General features: G+C 41.2%; 3 protein-coding genes across 3 annotated transcripts; 1 reads left to right on the forward strand and 2 right to left on the reverse strand. All coding sequences in view use genetic code 11, as the record gives it.

The window, feature by feature from the left end:
* Positions 1–260: 260 nt before the first annotated feature.
* EGR_02701 (DnaJ subfamily C member protein) lies at positions 261–7199 on the reverse strand (the record flags this gene model as incomplete). Its single annotated transcript, XM_024491950.1, has 11 exons — positions 261–349; positions 853–1032; positions 2980–3087; positions 3290–3387; positions 3471–3640; positions 4293–4365; positions 4781–5052; positions 5154–5367; positions 6222–6579; positions 6700–6747; positions 6965–7199. The coding sequence occupies 11 exons, from the start codon at positions 7197–7199 to the stop codon at positions 261–263; spliced, it is 1845 nt and encodes a 614-aa protein (XP_024353765.1).
* A 2369-nt stretch (positions 7200–9568) lies between these two features.
* Positions 9569–18610, reverse strand: EGR_02702 (Centrosomal protein; the record flags this gene model as incomplete). Its single annotated transcript, XM_024491951.1, has 11 exons — positions 9569–9791; positions 10882–11342; positions 13121–13354; positions 13547–13786; positions 13857–13996; positions 14069–14192; positions 15565–15694; positions 15734–15987; positions 16069–16175; positions 16667–17131; positions 18577–18610. 11 exons carry the CDS (start codon positions 18608–18610, stop codon positions 9569–9571), a joined length of 2412 nt encoding a protein of 803 aa, XP_024353766.1.
* Positions 18611–19061: 451 nt separating this feature from the next.
* On the forward strand, positions 19062–21563 carry EGR_02703 (hypothetical protein; the record flags this gene model as incomplete). The annotated part of the gene is made up of 3 exons (XM_024491952.1): positions 19062–19267; positions 21203–21263; positions 21465–21563. The coding sequence occupies 3 exons, from the start codon at positions 19062–19064 to the stop codon at positions 21561–21563; spliced, it is 366 nt and encodes a 121-aa protein (XP_024353767.1).
* Between the last annotated feature and the right edge of the window lie 55 nt (positions 21564–21618).

Consider the following 21618-nt stretch of genomic DNA (forward strand, 5'->3'; position numbering starts at 1 on the left):
TTTGACTGCAACTTAGAGTAGCCTAGAAAAGACCCGTATCCTTTCAGTGAACCTAAATTACGATTACATAAGCTTCCCGTGTTCATTCAGCTCACAAATGCCCTAATCGTGAATAATACCACAATCGCGAATGTGATCCCCCAATTGAACCTAATCCTAAGATCTTAGTAGGATGCTTAACAAATTGAAAAACAGATGGACGTAAAAAAGTAGGAGATATGTGTACAAGTTTTATTTTAAGTCGGGATTGCAAAAACGGCTCAATGGAGGTGAGCACGATACAGGGGCGTTCCTACCACTTTTTGCTTGAAACACCGACTGCCGCCATCGCTGCTTTCTTCTTGCGGATCTGATAAAAAAGGGAAGAAGGGATCCTTTAAAAAGATATCGTAATCAATTGCAGTAGCAATAATATACCAATCAAAAATCCTGCTGGAATGTGAAGCAAAGAATAAGGTAAATTTAACATTAATCAATCAGATAAACGCAGTAGAAACTACCACAGTCTACACAAAGTATCTGCAACGCTTTGGTGAAACGCGAGACCTGGCGATGATCATGAATACAAAAGTTGCATTCTTCGAGACAAGTTAGATTCGCAAGAAAGCACACACGCAACGCCACTTTACAAACAACGCTGTACACTTCAGAGACATTATTGTAAAACATTCTTAAGAGGAGATTTTAGTAGACCGAGTATACCTAAGTAAGCAGAGCGGAAAGTACACAGAACGAGGCCTCACCAGAATCAATATATCAAGACAAACCAGCTACCAAAGCCACAAACAAGCTTGCAAACAGTCCACAGAAGAGAATATATTGACTAAACAAGGGCTTGGGGCAAGACAAGACGTGCCTGTTCGACGAGGTCTTTGTAGCGTTGAGCGCATTCGCGACTGGTCCGCGTGCCCACCTCGTCGGCGATGCGCTGCCAGCGCACGGTGCTTGGCTCATCGGGTCGGGTGGGATTCTCTCGCAGAGCCTTCTCCAGCGCCCGTTGCTCGGCCCAAGTCCAGGGACGATGCGTTTCCGCTGAAAAAAAAGATTGACAACACAAGTGGTTATTATACAGACACCACGGCTGTGTTTGGACTACTGGGTTGACAAATTATGCATGAAGCTTTTTATTTCGAAACCAAGGCGATGAAGGTTAAGACCGCATCTAAAAATGCAAAAGAACACCCAGACTTTTCGACAAATCATTATCACTGTTCATTTCGCACTCCCCTCAATTGATAACTCCGTAAACTCACTAGTAGATTCCTTTCGTTGACCAACAAATTCATCTTTAAGTTCATAACTTGAAGACCAGAGTTATTTAGAAGGATAAATAATCAACCTCGGCATCTATACCGTGTTTATGAAACATGAAATACTTGAATCAGAATGAGTACAGATGAAAGGAGAAGTTAGTGGCACCAAACAGCGCATACCTGTGGACAGCCGATAGTACCTCCAACAACTAAGTAGTTTAATCTGAGACTTTTCATAAATTGTCTTTACAAAGGAATAAATGCTCTGTGAATAGGGCCAACCAAAGGCTGCAAAAGGCATCAAGCTTCGAGGAAAGTGAAAAATAATGATTGCTTCAGGCACAAAACTTCGCTAATCTTCGAATCAATCAACAAAATTTATGAAACTTTTATTAACAGTCTATCTACTGCATAAAACACTACCATTAAAAAGACAAGACAATAAGAGTGTGATTGTATTGAGGGGCGCTAGTGTACCCAAAAAACCTTTGAGAAGCCGTTTTCGTGTTACATTAATCCTGACAGGCCATCGTTGCTTTTAAATATTTGGAAAATATCCTCAAGACCACTGGAAGAAGTGGACAAAAGCTACCAACAAACATAAAGAAAACTGAATTCCGTTTAAAAAAAAAAAAACAGGCACTTGAAGCTTTTAGAAATCCTATCGTGAAAAGCCATTAGAGAATCCGCAGTCAGGCGTTTCAAAGGGAAGAGTAACAGACACGTTAAAACATTCAAACAACTCTAGCATCAAACCCTTTAACTGTTTACAAAAGATGAAATGTGATTATTTAATGGTGCAGAATAATCATTCATGCAGGCATCATTATCTACATCTCAAAACCCCGAAGACGACGGATGATTTTACGTGAATAACTAATACGACAACCAACCCAATAATTATTGAGGGTTACAAATGCAAAAACATGGAACCCACAAAAAGGATACCCAGACGTCACGGTTCGGAAGAGTAGACACACAGAATTGGAATATACCGAAAAAACTGCGACATTTTTAAAGTAAGAACGGGGAACTGAAATAACCCTGGTCAATAAGGGCACATTTAACAAAAGCCCATGGTTTTCATCTCGTTTTGGCGAACTTCCCAATTAAACGATAGGAAATAATGTCACTCCAACGAACAAGACAATAAATCTAAGATGCTCTGTTTATTCCTAATAAGGCAACAACTCAGACATAAACCCTTGGTGAATTTTATTATTGACGGCAGCAAATGAATTTAAATAGCTACTAAAACGTATCGTTCCTTCCTTCATTTATTTGTTTGACAATGTTCCTACCAGTTTCTAAAACCTATTTTACGAGTTTTACCTGATAGTAGTTGCTTTTCGAATACTAAATCCACTGATGCCTAGTACTACTTCACATAATTTGTCAAACGGGAAGCCAAACAAAGTACGCAACGCTTTTACAAACTAATAACAAATTAAAAAGAAACTCTGAATAACAACCAAATCCATCTCTACTATGAAATCTGAGGACAAAGAACAGTAAAAGAATAGGAAAAATAGTTGGGATTTTCTAAAGTTGTCATTTGAGTGAACACTGCTTTAAACAGCTGGATGGCGACAAAGTTGGATGTAGAAATATGTCCCTCTTTAATTGTATTTTAAATAATACTTAAGGATTTAATCAATACAGAAGTTTAATGGATTAAACTGTTTGCCGTTTGCGGGACCACACTACGCTATGCAGAAGAACATACCTTCAATCTGGTTGGTTATTGTGACCGACTTGGTGGCGTCTGACACCTTAGCGTTGCTAGCAAAACTGTCGAACGCCTTTTCATTGGCCTCATGCTTCATAACACTATCTGAGATGGAAAAGAAAAACTAGTAACGATACTGAGGACTCCAGCAGGGTGACATTGCAATGGTCAATTTGACTAAGCAGACCTATTTGATCTCTGCAAAATGGCATAGAGATCTGTTCATATCACGCATACTATTACCTACTTCCAAACTAGCGTTTGTAGGGCAGCAGAACAACAAACGAGGGCAAGACACGAAACGTACAGTCTTGACGAATGTTATTTGCCTGCTTGAGAGCCTCCTTTCCCGTCACCTCAACGCCCTTCTCGTGCTGATTCACGTAGGCTGCAATGACCTCCCATCTGGATGACAAAGAGAAAAAGGAAAAGAAGTCAAGAGGAAGATAAAAGATGGCAATGATGAAGGAGAAGAATGGGAAGTCTACCGTTTCTGTGTGCCAGCGGGGAAGAGATTGACAGCCTTTATGAGGAGTTGGTTCATCTCGAAGGTCCACCTTGAGTTCGCCTCACTGCTGTTAGAAGCAGAAGGGGCGGGTTTGGGCTCATTGATGGACCGCAGACCGGGAGCCTCGGATTCCTTGCGTGCTCTGGCAACCTAAAAAAGGTAAAAGCATGATTAGCAAGACCACTCTTTACTTAAAACCAACAACAAAACCAATTCATGACTCTTCTCATAAGTAAACGCAAATACAGTATTAAATTACCCAGGAATGGTGATCCAAAGACCATATCTTGCACTGGATTACCAAAATGTGGGACTGCGATTCTTTCACAGGAAACAAATTGTTTCCCTTTGATTAGCTATTTTATTAGTTTCAATATAGCTAGTCATTTTTTGTACGGAAAAATTCGAATTTTATTTTCTCGTTGAGAGGGAATTAGTCCACCATTTGGATCAAGTATCAAAAGCGGTTGTGAATTTCCTTCACTAAATCCGTACTGATAAATGGAAACAAAATAGCTGAAATTAAAGTAAATTGAATAAGCAAACACTTTAGTGAAGCATCACTTGCAAGCAGCTTAAAAACCCACCATTAATACCTTATTACCAAACGCAGGTAACGTCAATTTCAAACTAAGAAAAACTGAAAGTGCCAACTGGGAACAAAAGTCCAAGTAAGTGTAGACTAAGAGTGCTTTATGCAGGAGAGATGTTGATAAAATAGCGGCAATGGGTTAATGCATTAAATGTAGTTTAATATATAAATAACGACGATACTTAATGATTGATTCCAATGAAAATATACCTCTGCTTTCCATACACTGAAAGACTCGTAGACATCACCTGTGTTCTCAAGTTTCGTATTGAAATCTGCCAACCTAAACGAGAGGGCAAATAACTGGACCGCGTCTGATAAAAGTACTAAAGTAGTTCGATGATTCAACCGCCTCTACACTAATTAAATTCTGTTTCGTATTTTAAAATAGGTGTAAGTTGCGATACCTTTTTAGGATTTGGAGTGATTAAAAAAAAATCCTGTCTTGTAGTAGCATAAACTCCTTAAAAAAGCGAAGTCCTGAATCTTCACTTAAAACGACACTTAAACCAAAATGTAAGTACTTGTGTGCAAGTAAGAAGCAAATCATAGAGGAGATATCCAACTCCGAAGCCCACAGGCATTCCAATTCAGGCTAGAGATATTTCTTAGAGAAAGTACTATATAAAGCACTTGAAAAAACTACATCAAGAAATAAAATGACGAGAAATTGCCAACATAAAATTTAGACAACCCACTCAACAACAGAAAGCACATGACAGAGAAGATCAACATCTTGCAAGGTCTGCAATTTTACAGCATCTTCAGCGACTGAAGGATTCTCGGCTCGAGCAGGAGCAACAAAGTGGGCCCATCGATTAACACAATTATTCCTTAGGCGTTTCTTCTCTTTCTTTGACAAAGCCTTGATCTGTTCCCTCTCTTTTCGCTGCATCTCCGCTTCCTGCCTTTGGCGTTCGGCAGCAGCAGCTCGAGCCGCTTCTGCCGCCGCGGATTCAGCTTTCGCTCGCTGAAATGTGCATAGGGAGAATAGTCATTTCAGCCCTACAAACAACCTCACATTCCGAAACAAAACCTTTATTGAAACCATTTTAGTAGAAGTGCGCTTACAGCCTCCTCTTCGGTTCGACGCTTTTGAATGGCCTCAAGGCGTTCGCGTTTGCGAGCCTCCTTGGCCTCCCGAGCGGCCTTCTCTGCGGCAAGGAGACGAGGATCATGAGATCGAGCCAAGTCAACTATCTGATGAACTTTCCTGTGTTCTTCATTACGTCGACGTTGACGCTCTGCGCGATTGCAACGCTCAATGTAGCGGCGAGCTTCGCGGCTAGTGGCAAATGATTGGCGTTTAACAACATTAATAAAATTAAGAATTAGATAGATTTTGCTTGAAAAAGCTAAAAAGCAAGAGTAATTAGCCTATTATTTGCCACACATGCAAGAGTACGGATGGGTATTTAAACGGAAATTGTGGCCTTCAAGTTACCGTTTCTTGCGTTCCCATAACAAATATGTGAAAAAAAGCACGATTTTGGAGAAACCTAGATATCGCTGCTAAAGCAGTCAAAGTAGAATCATATCAGTAAGATTCAAATGAAGCAATGTCGGTTCTAAAAGCACAAATTGCCAACCAGAAGAATTCAGTGTCAGCTTAAACAATCTGCGAAATTAGCTCACCCAGAGTTTAAAACCACAAATGATTTTACTGCATGAAGTTATTCATTTTCCTCAAGGAATGAGAATAAAGATTCGGCACCGGTTATATAACCAACCAAGTAATATCTTAATTGCACATCTTCACTCAGTTACTGTGATTGGAGGCTAATGTCAGACCCTTCCTTCGATCACGATAGCATAAAATGGTTACTAGATGGTGCTGACATGAAGCTGGACGAAAATTCATCCTAGAAACCCAAGTGGGAGTTTGAACTCTGCCTGTAAAAACAGATGAGAAATTACCTGGGAAGCAAACTAATAATATCAAAAGTGATCGGTTTTTAACTTCAAGGTGAATATAAGCTGCTAAATATAACCACAAAATAGGGTAAATGTAGGAGTGCGAAATTTCATTTATCAGGTAAAACTTGTTAGAGAAAAAGGACGCTTTTAAAACTTTGCAAACAATAAACAAGCGCTGATTCGAATCTGAGAGCGGAGTGCAGTTTGGAAAAAAAAACTTACTCTTCGCCTTTTTCTTTGTCTTCTTCATCCAAGAAAGAGAAGTCCTTTGTGGTCTCGTATCCCTCCCTAATAAGAGAGACTAAATTCTGCAGCGTACGAACGATATAAAGAAAAATAAAAAGCGCGAGAGCCCACCAAAAATCATAAAAGCGATAGACGGCTTCAAGGGGTGATTGCCCGTGACCCAGGAACGGCGTCGGCTGGTGCTTTGACCACCTTGCCTTTTCCAGGAAAAAAATATTAAGGGTCCCAAAGAAATCCTTCTTGATTTCCTCTAAGGAGGGCTTGTAGTCTGGCAGGAATGGATCCACGCTGTCATAGGCATGACGCTTCGAAGAGTTTCCAAGAATCTCAAAGGCTGCAAAAAGAAGATAACGTGAAGATGTAAAATTCTGCCAAACCTTATGTAAGTAAGCGATAAACCTGCCTTGAGTGACACAAGCGAAATAATCATGAGAAATGTCTTTGATGTTCTCACCCCGTGCCCGGCGTTTGTCCGGATGATGCTGAAGTACTAGCTGCCTATCTAGATTGACAATGACAAAACGTTTTTAACTCAAAATACTGGATGAAAAATATTTCTTTTAGCACCAGTCTAAAATATGAGCTAGCAATGTGAATGACCACTTTGGCTCCAAAGGAGTTGATAAAACAAACGGACGCTATATAGCATGACCGGTGACTACCCATTCGGAAAAGTATTAATGTAGTTAATTAAAGAAAAAAATGATAAGATAACTAACATTGCTTCCGAATGTCCTCATCAGAGGCCCGATATCGCTGTTTTTTTAAATTGAGAACTGCATAATGGTCGTTTGTTCTCCAGTCTTTGGGATCCAAGGTCCGAAGATACACTGTGTTATCCTCATCACTAATGTCTTCTGCTGCTGCATTTTTGTACCCAGCCAACTCTCTGAATAATACAATATGGGGGTGGGGATTATAAACAACAACAGCTTTCAAGGCACGCCGAGACATCAAGAGTCTGTACAAGTGCCCTGATAGGTGAAGAGGGCGGCTTTAAATCAAGGTTAAAGTTGCGTTAGGGAGATTCACAAAACATGGCTCCAGAATTTAACAGAAGCGTTGATTTTAAGTGTCCGAAAAAGTGTGCAATTTTTTTTAGAAACATCATTAGAAAACGGATAACTAACATTAAATTTCTTCAAAATTGACCTTAGGCATGTAGAAAAGCACAAATTGTCAAAAGAAACAAGACAAGAATAACTCCGAAAAAGAGGAAATAAATAATATTAGGAAGAGCTTCGGCTATTATAACTTAAATCCACCACAAAGTATAAGTCTGTTAATTTGAGAGAAAATGCATTTATAATTAATGCCTACACAAGTGGTTAGATCAGAAGCTGTACAAGAAAGAGAGTGGGGAAAATCAATGTATTTTTAACCCATGCTACATGCTTAACTTAAGGCAAGAGAACCATGATCATAAACTAGCCTTGATTTATACCGAATGTTGTATAGGATGCTACTACACCAAAACTAAACATATCGGGGGGCGCAGGGCATGTTGCCTGGATATTATAACGTGGGTTTTTAGATCCCAAATGCAATGAGTCTAACGTAACGCATTGAGCTGCCAAAACTCAATAAATTAATTGATTCATTTTACTTAAAAGGAGTTTTGTAAATGGCTTTTTCTAAAATTGTTCGTTGAATATCAACCGAGCACTTTCTTTTTTATTTAAAACATTAGTTTAACTAATAGAAACAGTAGGTCTTTAAATAACTTAAACAGCCTTATTATCTAAACCTTCTTTGCACGTGAAATGCCCCTCATCGTTTTAAAGGACCACTGAAGTACGAGAGGTGATTGACCTCAAAGATAGGCTACGGAAAGCCTTTCCTGGCTTCTTCATTATTTTGCTCGTGATGTCTCAATTCGCTCTCAGAATGCGTGCTTTCTTTATGCAAACGAACTCAAAACAGCAGTTCTCAATCGCGACCGTGAAGAAGCATGTTCCCTTAATAAGGTTTAGGGCACAGTTAAAGCGCACCTCCGGTTAGTGTTTTTTGGATTAAATATACTTGCTTTTTGTTCTCCATTGGTGTATATGTCCTCACCTAAGGTAGTTATTTGTGTTTCTAACACTCATTGAATTATTGCTCCAGGTGTTAGGTGCAGCGTTGTAATTTTATAGTAGATGCATTCTCATTGAAAATGCATAGAACTTTCTCAGTTACTAGGACTCGACACATGAAATTCCTCTTCTATTTGTCTTAATTGGGCTAAGTTGCCTTGTAACACTTGACTTGCACAACGCTCCCTGTTGTGCAATTTTTGAGTTCTCTTGAATGTCAACACCACCCTAGTAAATGGCTAACCCAAATTGTCAATAGATTTACTCGAATTCACCACTTTCCACAAATTTATGGTGTCAGGTTTTTGAAGTGATATTCATTTCTAATGGCGACCCTCCATCAGACATCAAGCATTGGCGCACTACCTTCTACCCATGTATTTTTCGTTTTAGAAAAGGAACCCGTTTTAAAGGAGGACGTCTTCACGGAATTGACGTTCCATCCAAATTTCTTCCGAAAACCTATTTCTGAAGAAGAAATTGCGAATTTTCAGGTTTGATACCGGTATATATCTTGCTCACTGCCTAGTTCGGTGGCTTGAATCCTTAGTTAACGACAGGTCCGTATTCAAGGTGAATCTCCGCAGACCTCTACTTCTCGGACGTAGTAGATTAATCGAAATTCGATAAAACTATGTGAAATAGACTTTTTTTTCCCTGGATTGGTACCACTAACCATCCCGTAAACTCGGACTTAGGAGTTGCATGTCACCTACCGATTGACCACACAGCGTGCTGCTGTCTGCAGCTTTTGTTGTTAGAGTTGACAAAAGCATAATACGCCTCACATCGATATCTTCTGCAATGACGTCCATGTTCCCGTTGATAGGCGCCAAGTGAGCCTTCTAAGGGGCTCTACTTGCTTCGTAGGTGGGTTACCAAGTTACAATGTTAACACATTATTGGCTCGAAGTGGTGCCACACATCCAAACCGTCAGTAGTTAAACCTAACAGTTTGAACGGGGAAGTTACTAACCTCAGGAACTGAGAGGGTGGGAAGCGTCGAAGCGCAAACTACTATAAATGCTTAAATTTGCCTGGTCCTTAGACGGAATCTGTACTCAGGTCAAGCCTTCAGGTCCAGCAAACAGCCAAAGGATGCGAAAACTACTTTCCCCCGTTCACTTCACAGCCGTAACGGGATTTGCGCAACTAGCAAAAAAAAATGAACCCTTAGTAGTAATGGTCTTGAATAACCCGCCAAATCATGAGGCAATATAAATCGAAACGCGAAATAAAAGCAAGGGATCAGACAGGATTGCTAATAAGAGTTTGGAGCCGTTTGATCTCCCTGTCAAGATCGACAATCAGCACGTCATCTTCGTAGTAGACGCCGGAGGTTAGGAGACACTCCCGTTCATCCCTCAAGCGCCTCAACTGGGCGTCAAGGGCAGGGTCGTTGACTTTTTGGAGGGCGACCGAAAATGGTAGGGGGACCTCCTCCTGATTGCCTGATGCGGCTTCCCCCAAACTACAATAAAAATAAAAGGAATTCGGCTAACGCAACGACTACGCTGCTAATAACTAGAACGTGTGTTCGTCTTCGTATGCAGACAGAACCCCGGGAGAATGCGATGCACTGCGTGTTAAAGCGAATATACGCCTTCTCAATGAGTAATTTGAGAATTAGAGGTAGCATTCACGGCGAGGTGACGCGCCTGTTTAGGCCAATGGGTCATACACATTCTTAAAGGAGTGTTCGATTGCTCAGCAAAGCTTATCGTTTCCATTTGAAAATGCGGTAGAGTGTACGCAATCAAATTCTCGAAACCCTGCTGGGTATTGGTACAGCCGATTGAATTACGTACATTGCTGTGATAGCTACCACCGTCAGTTTTATCGCAAAAAACTAGTTACTGTAGTGACAAAACTACAATGTCCCGAATATAAAGAATAATTCGGGATCCCCGGGATTGTTTACGTAGTTGGATTTCGAGTAGAACACCATACGTAATCTTTGTAACCGTGAACGAAGACCAATCACACTCGTTTGGCTGCTCAATTATCACTGGAAAAAGCTTATTTTTAGTACACTCAGTAAAGGGGAATCTACCCGTCACAGAGGTTTTGACAAAAAGCAAAGTTGGAGGGCTGGATTCTGATCTGTCACAAAGTTGCCACTAGGGCCTCCTTAAAGCAACATTTGATTCGGTTTCCATTTAACGAGTTTGAATTTTGGGGTAAAACCAGGACGGATATCGCCGCTTCTGTTCACTTCCACGAGATTCCTGTCCTAAGACTAGCGATCAAATACAAGTTCCGTTTAATACCTATTGCAGGATACGCACAAATCGTATCAATGTGCAGAAGTCGACAGAGCATGATAATTTCTCAATTCAATAGCTTTTAAGAATCAAAAAAAAACGAAGGAAGCATGCCCATTTCTACGTTACAAAGAACTTTAACCCAACATTTCAAAAATCACCTAGACCCACCAAGAATCCGACCTCACTGATATAGATTCTGCTCGATAAAGGTGATAATAGAATCTGTTGCAGTCATGACACAACTATCGAAAAACAGCACGCCAAAACCGGAGCTAATTCAATCAGGTAACTGACCTCTGTGGGTCTGCTGGATTCTGCTGGGCCGGTGTGTCGTGATGGAGACAAGCTCGTGTGTCCCCGGCACGCAAAAGCAGACACTGCTCCCTTCGCAGACCCTCCACCTCGGCTTCGCGTCGTTGAAGCTCCTGTTTGGTGGCGTTGGCAGCCTCCTGTCTTAGCCGCGTCACCTCCTGCAGTGCCCGCGTCCATAGATCCTTATAGCGAGCCCGTCCGCGCAACGCGCCGTCCAAACGTCGCTCCATGGTAGAAATTTGGCTCTGGGCGTTTGTCAACTCCGTGGTCAGACGGACCAACTCAAATTGGAGGCGACGAATCTCCTCTTCGTCACGCTTTGCCTGATCCAACCCGTCTTTTGTGTCTGCGGTTACGCCAGTGGTGGAGGTAGTGGTGGCTTTGAGATGATGTTCAATCAGTTGTTGCTCAAGACCTTTACACTTTTCCCGTAGGACGGCCAGCTGATTCGAAGAAAAAAAATGTGTATACCGTCCGAAAAAACAAGGATTAGTTTAACAAAAAGTGGTGTTGAACTTATTGCACTAAACATAAATCAGTCTTCTGTTGTGGCATTATCTAAAATCTTTAAAATACGAACCAAGGCCTTTTCAGGGGATCGTTTGGGACTCAGCAAATCGACTTTTGTATCGAAAGTTAAATCAACTTAGTAGCTAAAGAAAGCAAATTTCTACAAATGGGACTGCAGCTAAATGAGTTGCGTCTGCACCGAAAAATTATGGATGAATGATTCGAGCACAGTGTAAGCAATCTATCACAAACTGCAAAAGGAGCTTAATAAAAGTATTTAAATGAGAATGATTTTAGGCAGTTCTATCAGTCTAAAGGTATTGGTACTTACAGATAGCATGACATCATTACCATGACGCATAGCAGAACTTGACTTTTTTTTGGATTTCCAATTGGCCCTTCGCGCTGGCATTATTTGATCACCGATTAAAAAGCAATCATAAATACTTTCATTTGAACCGAAAAACCCCATAAGATTGACAACAATGACATTAAAACATACAAAGTCATGCAAACAGATATAAACGAAGTGTGGCACCCATAAAAGTGCCAAAAGTGCTCCATGAAGTAGGGCCGATTTACCCAGGCATTTTTGCTTACCGCATATGCACTACACCGCTTACTGCCATTATTATTTTTGCTCAAATAACTAAACCAGAATAAACAACATCATTCATCACCTTCATTTGCAGTATAATTTTACACTATTACAGCCAAGGGTGTATGTAATTTAAAGCTTAAATTCCAGTGAATCATAGCTTTAACGTCATAGCTACATGAAACAGGTGGGAATCGGTTTTAAGTGGAATCTGGATAAATTTCATGCTGGAACGCTTACTTCTGGACTCGTGGTAATGAACTCAAGGGCCGTCACTAATGACCATTCACTGTAGAAAAATGCCACCTTCACAAATATCGAGGCTCTTCAGTCAGTCGCTAAGATAGTTATACGACACACATCTCACTAAAATTAAGATTATGATGGGTCAGTCTATCAAGAGACCCAGCATTCACATTGAGTTATTTTGCAACCTCTTCAACCGGCACTCTTCCGTTGGAGCAACCCTATTTTTCCCAGTCTTAGATGTGCCTCCATTAGTGGCGTCGTCACGACTCATTTCAAAATTCTCATTTTACTCATCAAGCAGTCCATGGAGTGAAATTTCCTACAATAAGCCTACACGACAACGGAGCTGAACATGTGCAAGAAGTAGGTGTTCTGTGCATTAGGAGTGGATGAGAAAACGCTAATTTCCTCCGGTATAGTTCTCATGTTTCACTACTTACACTAAACTGAAAAGCAACCTGACTTAAGAGGCAAACGTTGGAACAAGACATGTTCACTTACAATCAATTAGTGCCTTTTTCAACTCCATAAACGATAGAAAATGGCAAATAAAGTGCCAACTTTTCTGAACGCCCCCTCCCAGTTGCAATGATATAATCTTGAAAATCAGTAAAAACGCTCTTGTTAACGTGCTGTTCTCAAAAATGTTCAACATTAGGTCTGCACACTAAGGTGAAATTCTTCTACCTGTGCAAATAAACGAGAAAATGTCAGATATAATAACAATGACCAAAGTGTGCCAGAGAATATTTGTAGCGGAGTCATAGTGTTCAAATGTATCTCGTTACGAAAGTCAGTCTAGTAAAGGTTTATCAGAAAAAACTTTAGAAATTGAAAAATGCAATAAAATGTTAAACACCTCACCTCGTTATTGAGATGAAAATTTCGCTGTTGTTCACTACTGATGGCCTGTTCAGCATCGCGAATTTTTCGCTGAACATCATTTAGCAGATCTTTTTCGCGAATTTCGAGATTCCTTTCAAGATCTCGCTCTGCCGCGTTGAGAGCCGCTTCCTTGAGAGTCAACTGCCTTTCTCGTTCCATTAGAGCCTCCAGCGCTGCTCGCAGTTTATCCTCTAGCATTTGGTATTCCTGCATCTGGAAAAAGAAAGGCGTAAAGCTGATAAGACAATCCTCGAATGGTCGAGACAAAAACCTACGGAATTTTCGTAATAATCATCGACATTATTACATCATGTTACTTTAATGGTTTAACCAAGTGTTATTCATGATACACATCATATTATAGTCAATAGCAGGGATTGAAATTTGGGACACCTTTCAAACTACCTTCTTCTTGCATAAAGACTCCCTTTCAATCTCCCGCCGTTTCCATTCCTCTGCAAATACCATCAACATCTTCTGTTCCCGAAGTTTCAAATTATTTTTAAAGCGCTCCTCCTCCTTCGCTTTCCAGAGTTCCAGCTCAAGAGCTGCTCGGTACTCCGAGGTTTGACGAATATCAGTAGGTAGCTTTGGAGTGCTATCTGGAACCTCTTTCAAGCCATCAATGTTCAGTCCCTCAATTTGCTGAATACAGGGGCAAAAAAACGGTTAGGCATGATCACCTCATTGTACAAGAACTCGTTAATTTGCTCACGTTGAGAGAAGTAATTTCGGCTGTCGTCGAAGAGTTATACACACCAAAATCATCCAGGATGAGGGAATACTTTATCTGAGCCATTGGTTTCCCATTCAACTTGACATCTGCTACTCCCGTCATGAATCTACGTTGACTATCTGTGACGGTAAATGAAAGGATCCGTTTTATACACCTATAAAAGTATAAAAGATTTGCGAGATGGCACTCACTTGACATTTCGATGACGGGTTCCGGGAAGATTTCGCCAAGAGGGATGACAGCCCACCCAAGGGAGGACTCGAGACCATTAGAACCATCGGAACATCGACCTAAAATCTCCACGTTCAGTGGCTCCTGGAGGAGACGTGATTTGAACTGAAGTAGCATTGCCAAAAGATAAGAAAAGAAACGCTACTGAAAGTGGTAACCCTGGTGGTGGATGATTACTTGGTTGTGGCATACAATAGCTGCTTCAGTGCCCCTAAAAGTGCTGTCTGAAGGTGGTCGTGCGTGTGAGCATGTGCTGTCACAAACAGTTGATAAACACAGAGCCAATTTTAACTAACTTCCAATGCTGCAGCTCAAAAACAGTGAGAATAGGTTATTAGGTTGAATAATTTAGGTTTATGGAAAGAGAGATGACGCGTGATTCAGTTTCCTTAGCAACCATCAATTCCTACTAATAGACCAGACTAGCTCTAACAAGTCGAGTTACATACGATACTACATTGAATGCGAGGGTGCATCTTTACGGTCGCACAGTTTTCCTAATTATTAGTTTTGGTGAAAAAATCGAAGCACAATTCGTAGCAATTGTGGACACGAGTTTGTAATTCGCTACAGAAAAACGAGACACAGGCATATTGAAACGCCAAAGGAGCATTTAGCGAGGTGAGGTCGTTGACACTGAAAGTAGGTGATGCGCTGGTAATCATAGAAGTCCCACTTCAACATTACAGACCCTGAGAGTCATATAAAGCCAAGTGAAGACCAACAGAGGTAGATGCATTTAACCAAAGCAATGCATGGACTACCAACAAAGTTCGATAATACCACCTAAGCGAATCCAACAAATTTGAAACGAACTTTCAAGGTATGGAAGTAGGGTATTTGGCAGATAACAAGCATTAGGAGACAGTCACAAAAACTGATACGCTTTACTATTACAGTAAGGAATTGAGCAAAGGTGATACATCCCACGGCTACCGGAGAAAACAAAGTTGGAATCCGTTTAGCAGCCGTTCTGCATGACGGTTGGTTAAAATGCCGAATCAATGTCGAATTGACAGTAAGAAAATTAAATGATGCTTATCAGTCCAAGACGGACACTAAAACCTAAAATTTGACGGGAACTAGCCAATTATAGGGATGTGAAGAGTTTTACCCACCTAATAATGGGGATTAAAGACAGTGAAAATATGTAATTCTCAACATGCTAAGAAATGAGCATTAAGCAATTTTACTTTCTTACGAGCCTTTTCACCAGTTGTCGTTACAGTTTGCGCTCTAGACGATTATACTCTCATTATCGTTTTTATCCAAGATACATCAAAACAAAGTTTGGGAGGTGTAAAATGACTAATTAAATTTCATAGCAATTACACAGCTTCGAATAAAATTGACATAATTATTATTTTGAACTCTCACAGATACAGTGCACTCATAACGTGCTTGCACAGCACCATTGGCCTTTAAGCGGAGAAGAAACTGTCATTGAGTGACCTACCTCCGAAAAATCAGCGGCCAGCTCGAAAGCACAGTAACCCTGAAAGAAGTGTTTTTCCTCGTTCGCAGAAAACTGCACAGGTGGGAGCGTCATTATAGGATTTGTGGTTCCGAATAGGGGGTAAACGTACCTAAGACAAATAAGTCATAGCTTTGTTAAGTTCACTTACTTGGCGTAGACATAGGTCTCCTTTGAGGGAGACGGTTCGCAACAGGCTCTTATAGTCTTTAACTCTATGGTGTAGCAGAACCGACGCAGCTGCACACTCTCATTCATGTAGTTGGTGGGAATTTGAGGCGCTGTTGTTCTCAAAGTGATTGGCTGTTGCGAAGGCAATGTCTCAGATGCCGATCTCTGATTTGTTTGCATTTGAACTAATGTGGTGTCCATATTGAGTGCTTGAGCCGGCGAACCTCCGCCATTCTGAGGGAGAAAAGGCTAAGTTCTGAGTTGAATGATTAGAAAATGGTTAGCTAGACGAGAGATTTTATTATCTGAACTCACCGTTTTGGGACCTGCTTTAACTTGAGAATGTGATCCGTTAATGTGGCGCTGAACATCATGGTTATTCACGTTGAATCGCAAAATGACCGGCGAATTAACATTACCAACTTGAGGGGAAATTAACTGTTAAGAAAAAAATGTGAGCGCTAGGTAGTGATTTCATTTTGGGTATGAAAATAGTGAACTCACGGTAAATGTGACGTCCATAGAAAGGGGGTAGCGAGTGGTTGGGGTAATTTGATCGCCAATAAGTGACAAATTTCCTTGACAGTGACCAATTGGCTTTTCATCAACGAAAAGTGTAATTTCAATTATGTTTACTCGCAAAAAGCAGGCCCGAATAGCATCCACTGTCGATCTGAACACCATAAAATGGGACAAATAAATTCTAACCTGATAAAAAATTTGTACTGATCATCACCTAGCTTTGTACAATCTTCTTCCTTAAATTCCCAGATGAATAGGTCATTGCTTAGAAAACGCAGAGTTAGCTTGAAAGTTGAAGAAGGTGACACTTCGGGAGGTAATAAGTTAGCAAGTTGTGGGATTGAGACCAAAACCATTGAGATGAGAAAACATTCTTTGGGGGAGTCCGTACCTCTGATCTCAAAACCATCAACCAATTGATTGCCGAGGTTCTCCACGAAACGCTCCACTTCCAATGGCGTTGCGTTTAGATCACCAGACGCTACAAGACTACTTGAACTGCATGGATCAATATAAAGGCCACAGTAGACCTCCGGGCATGGTCTCAGCTTTGAATTGAGCACCTGAAACCACTTGAAGGTTTTGCGTTCGGTAGCTGAACGCACGTCCAGAATGATGTATCCGAGGAGGTTCCTTGAACATGGAGAAGCGTTGTAGTTGATAGCGAAAATTTGCAGTTTTATAGAGGTGCGCTGAAGCCGGTACTGTCTTAAACTGGCATGATCGACCTCCCAAGCGAGTTCTTGCTCAAAATGTGGGGTCGAGGAATGAGGAACAGGATCTGTTGAGAGAAGTTCTCGATCTAACTTGGCCTCAGCAATTACACTGGCCTCTGGCTTGTCGACAAAGTTTCTGCCTGTTTAATAATAAATAGCCGAGTAAATTCACGTCCGAAAATACGACAAAACTAAAATAGGAGGGCACAAAACGTTCATCTAGTGATGCTAAACAGGCAACTGGTCATGAAAACTGAAGAAGGATAACAATATTTTCCGTGATTTACAAGATAATTTTAACAGGGCAAAGAATACAGGAATCTAAAAAAACCACAGAGGAACCAATTTACACACAAAGTAGGAGAAAAACATACCAAAATTTACAGAATGCGAAAAAACGATGTACCTGATATCACCGAAACTACGACCAAGCAGCGTCTTCCTTGAGTCATTTAGGTAGTAAAAGAAATTTCAGGAAGAAAAAACTATAAAACTATGCAATCGTTCATTGCTCTGTATCCTAAAATGTAAGTTGAGAAATGCAGTATAAGCAGTAGGGAAAAAATCCAACTAACTATTGAATTATGACAGGCTAACACGTCTTCAAATGCAGTTGGTAATAATTATGGACGGGTTTAATAATAAAATAACTTTTAAGCTCGTCACCAATACTCACTTTAGGAACGTGTGAAAAAAAGCAACTCAATAGCGATAAAATATGCACATTCACGTTAAAAGGAATTATCAGAAGAGGCAATGAAAATTTCAAAAGTCATCGAATTCAAACACACTACTACTCTTGTCATTGCAATCGATTTGTGAAAAAGATTGAAAAGCCGCATTACAGGTGAAATTAATCCAGACACATAATGCTTCAAGGGTCTGAAGGTCGCAAATGTGACTGGTTTGCAGGGATAGAGACAGATGACCGCAGCGACCGCTGTCAACAAGATATGCTGCAAAAGAAGGGTTTAAACAAACAGGTGTAAGAGGGTTCCACCCAGTTAAAAGAAGTCGTGTGTACTACACATGTTTGTTAAGATTCAGCTGCTGGTTAGGACGCGTTTAGTGGGCACAGATCTCCTTACAGAGCAGTCGTTATCTATTCCCGATGGAAAAGTTCGCTCAGAACGTCCAGTCCGCTGATATCTTTACGCTGTTCATAATATTACAAATAAAGATTGCCCTACCCAATGAGTTACCATGTTTTAAGAAGACGATGCCCAAAAAGGAACAGATGAGCTCAGAATCCATCCCATTTGCAGGTCGTCGGAGTCTCCCTTCAATTAACAACGTTATGGATTTCGAAGTGTCTGAAAGCCACTAAATCTAACATTTGATTCCGCTGTTAATGCCAGAATATCCTTTTTCCCACGAGTCTTCTCTCAGGCTCGCTTTTTGGCAGGTGTTGCACTAGGCACCGATGCGGAACATATCTGCTCTGCTTTATAATAAATCGTCATTACCCGGAAAGAGCAAACATTCGCTAAGGGTTTTTTTCCATCGCTGCCAAGAAAACTGCTTAAAGGCGTAGGGCACAAAAAGAACCTTCAGCTTTTAGTAGAATTAGCCTTCCTTGGCTCACCCCAATCTGGATCGCTTGATGGATAACCATCCATTCCAACGTGGGGTCCGATCATTCATTACGGCTGGGAATCCTTGCGGCATGAATACCAAAAGCCTCTGCTAAGTGACCAAGTTTGCAACTAAGAATCTTAAGGAGCTGCTTGAGGCACAACTGCAACTGGCTGCATACCCAAAATCCTTATTTTGTGGTCATCCGCATCATAGCACAAAATTAAGCTAATCTTTATAGTCCTTACCCTGTTTGCCCTCAAGCGGCTCTCGTTTGTTCTTGCAAGTTCCAAACAAAGCGGAAGAACGTCCATTCCGCTACCTTTTGGATTCTGGCGCGGCAAGGTCAATAAAGAAGCTTCACGCTTCCCTGGCCGATGTCACGAAATCAGAGTCGCTTCACCATCTACAGGATTGCATTTAACGGAAAGGAGTAGGTAGTAGAAATGGCTTGTGCAGTGATTCTTGGCGCTGATTTGATTCGTTCCACCAAAAATGGTGCCCATTTTCGCGGAAGGTACCTCCCTTGCCCATCAAGTTACGGAAGCAAATGCAATCACTTCGATTTCGAAGAACAACGATGACGCCTACGACGCCCACTTCAAGGTCGTAACCATACCCACGAACATCCCGGATGTCCTCTGCACGCAGCTCAATCGTGCCATCGACACGAGCGAGGAACCTCAGAATTTACCAATTACGTAGGTGAATGTGTTCTTATGGTGGGATGCCAAGCTGGGAGCATACGATAAATACCATGAGAGCTAGGTTCATTTGGCAGGCACCAAGATGCATACCGACCCCTTTGTTAAAAGTAAATGATCTGCTCAGAGGGATGATGAGGCGAAATCATAAAGATATCTAGTTCGCCAAAACCCACTCAGATTGCCCTGGTAAAGGACGGAAGGTGTCCAGCTGTGTCGATTACAAAATTCGGCAAAAAAAGTATTTTCGCCACCCCACGTAAATGACTCCCTAAGCATTCTACACAGTTAAATCAACATCACCTCACAGACCAAGAGCAGCAACACTTAATAACAAAGAAAACTCAAATGCAACGAAAAATATTTAATTAAAGTAAGAAAATCAACCTAAGCACGACTCGACATAAAGGCCGCAGCATACCACTGGATGCGGTTTCACATTGTTATCCAAAAGTTGATGCCAACTAAACAGTTTTTTTTGGGTAGCTTCTCTCGGTTCCAAAAAGAGGTAACCAAGAGGATCCTTAACTCGAGGACAGCCATCCCCATGAAGCGTATAAAACGTGAGCCGTATCAAGTGGCGATAAGAGCGATAGAGCCGGAGACTCCGTCTGTCAAGTTCCCATGCAAGTTCTTGTTTAAATTGTGGATTATTATAATGTTTTACAGGATCTGTGCACAGCACCTGGGGCCCCAATTTCGCCTCCGCACCTATGCAAGCTGTGGGAATTTCTTCAAAATCCTCTCCTAGAGGGATGGAATACAATTAATGAGAAAAAGAACGATTATGAAAAACAGTTGGAAGTAGACGATATGCAGCGTATGAAAAATGAGTGTTCACTAGGTAATCAAAGACGTCTACGTTCAGTTAGTCCTCTTTTTCAGTAGATTTTAGTCAGTAAAACACCATGATGTACCTAGGTAAGCCAAAAACTTCAGCATTTCGTAGAAAGTACTGGCACAAAAACTTCTGTTTGTAAAGTCTCACCTGAGATCAATGACAAGACCAGTAAGCGACGATCCTTCAGAGACATTTTGGAAAATTTGGGACTCGCAAGGAAGAAACCGTCATTAAATTGGGTGAAGATTCATGCTGCAGAGCCCTAAAACATGAACCAAGTCCTCAGTACGCGCAACACTTACTGATTCACTGAAACAGACTTAATGGAACAGTCTAATAGAACACTCACTATATGTACAGTCACCAACTAAATACCACATTTAGCCAGCCACGTGGTGCAACACAGATGAAGAGCTTACTGGCATGATTTTCTAACTGGATGGATAACACTACTATGTCTAGGCTGTCGGTGTGTGACACGTGTTCACAATTGTGCATAAATACACAAACAACCTTCACTGATACCAACATTACGCACAGCCTTAAATCCTCTTGCGTAAATCACACTTAATTCCATACTCGAAACAAACCTAACCAGAACGGAGGATAACCAAAATATTGTGCTGGTCGCCGTAATCTGGTATGACCAGTTTTGGTGGTTTTAAACAAGTTAACGTAGAAGTTGTCGCCTGGTTTAGGTACACGATTCTGAGATATTCACTAAAGGCATATTAAAGTAATTGAGGGCAAAGAGTGTGTGAGTGAAATTTTGCCATGTAATGTCCAAATAATTTAAACAGGTTTTTAGTTTAGTGAAGGAGTTTGGAGAAGCTTTTGCAATGCGGTGTGAAGGCCAAATGTGCTATTTGTATTTAGTCAATTCAGTCTTCATTGCAGTACAGCTACTGTTCAGAGCAATAACGCCAGTTTTATATGCGTGACATCGTGTCGTAGTAAAGGAGTTGACAAATTAAGCACTTTGCACGAACCTCTCCCCCAAGCAGAAAAAACTATTTCATGATTTTGAATTGATTTGTTTCCAACTTTGGCTACGTTGTAGTGAATCCTCCTTCTCTCTCTTCCACTTCCAGTTTCATGTCCTTGGAACGAGAAGGGTGTGTAGAGGATGACATTTTCCATTGTAGCAGTAATGTGAGGCTTTACATCTTTTGGGTGGTCAGTGGGAGCCGGAGTTCGTTTTCTTCTCGGGAGTCACAGGCGTCCACCCTCCCATATGATTGGTGTAAACTGACTGTTCCTCACTCAAAACCCATATTCAAATGAACAAGCCTGCATTACATAGTCGGCCATTTGATGTATCTTGTGGCTTGCGTCTGCACATGCTACCTTCAGTGGCCTGTTCCCTTGCGTCGGCGCGGAGCCCTCATCTCCGAATCCGAAAGGAGGTGTACCCGTGTGCGGTGCATTTCTGACATAATGGATCGTGATTAGTTGAGTATGGAGTTGTGTATTGTAGACGGGGTGGTTTGTTTTTGGGGCGACTTTC

Source organism: Echinococcus granulosus (genome assembly GCF_000524195.1).
Source record: "Echinococcus granulosus chromosome Unknown EG_S00012, whole genome shotgun sequence".
NCBI classification, from domain to species: Eukaryota; Metazoa; Platyhelminthes; class Cestoda; order Cyclophyllidea; family Taeniidae; genus Echinococcus; species Echinococcus granulosus.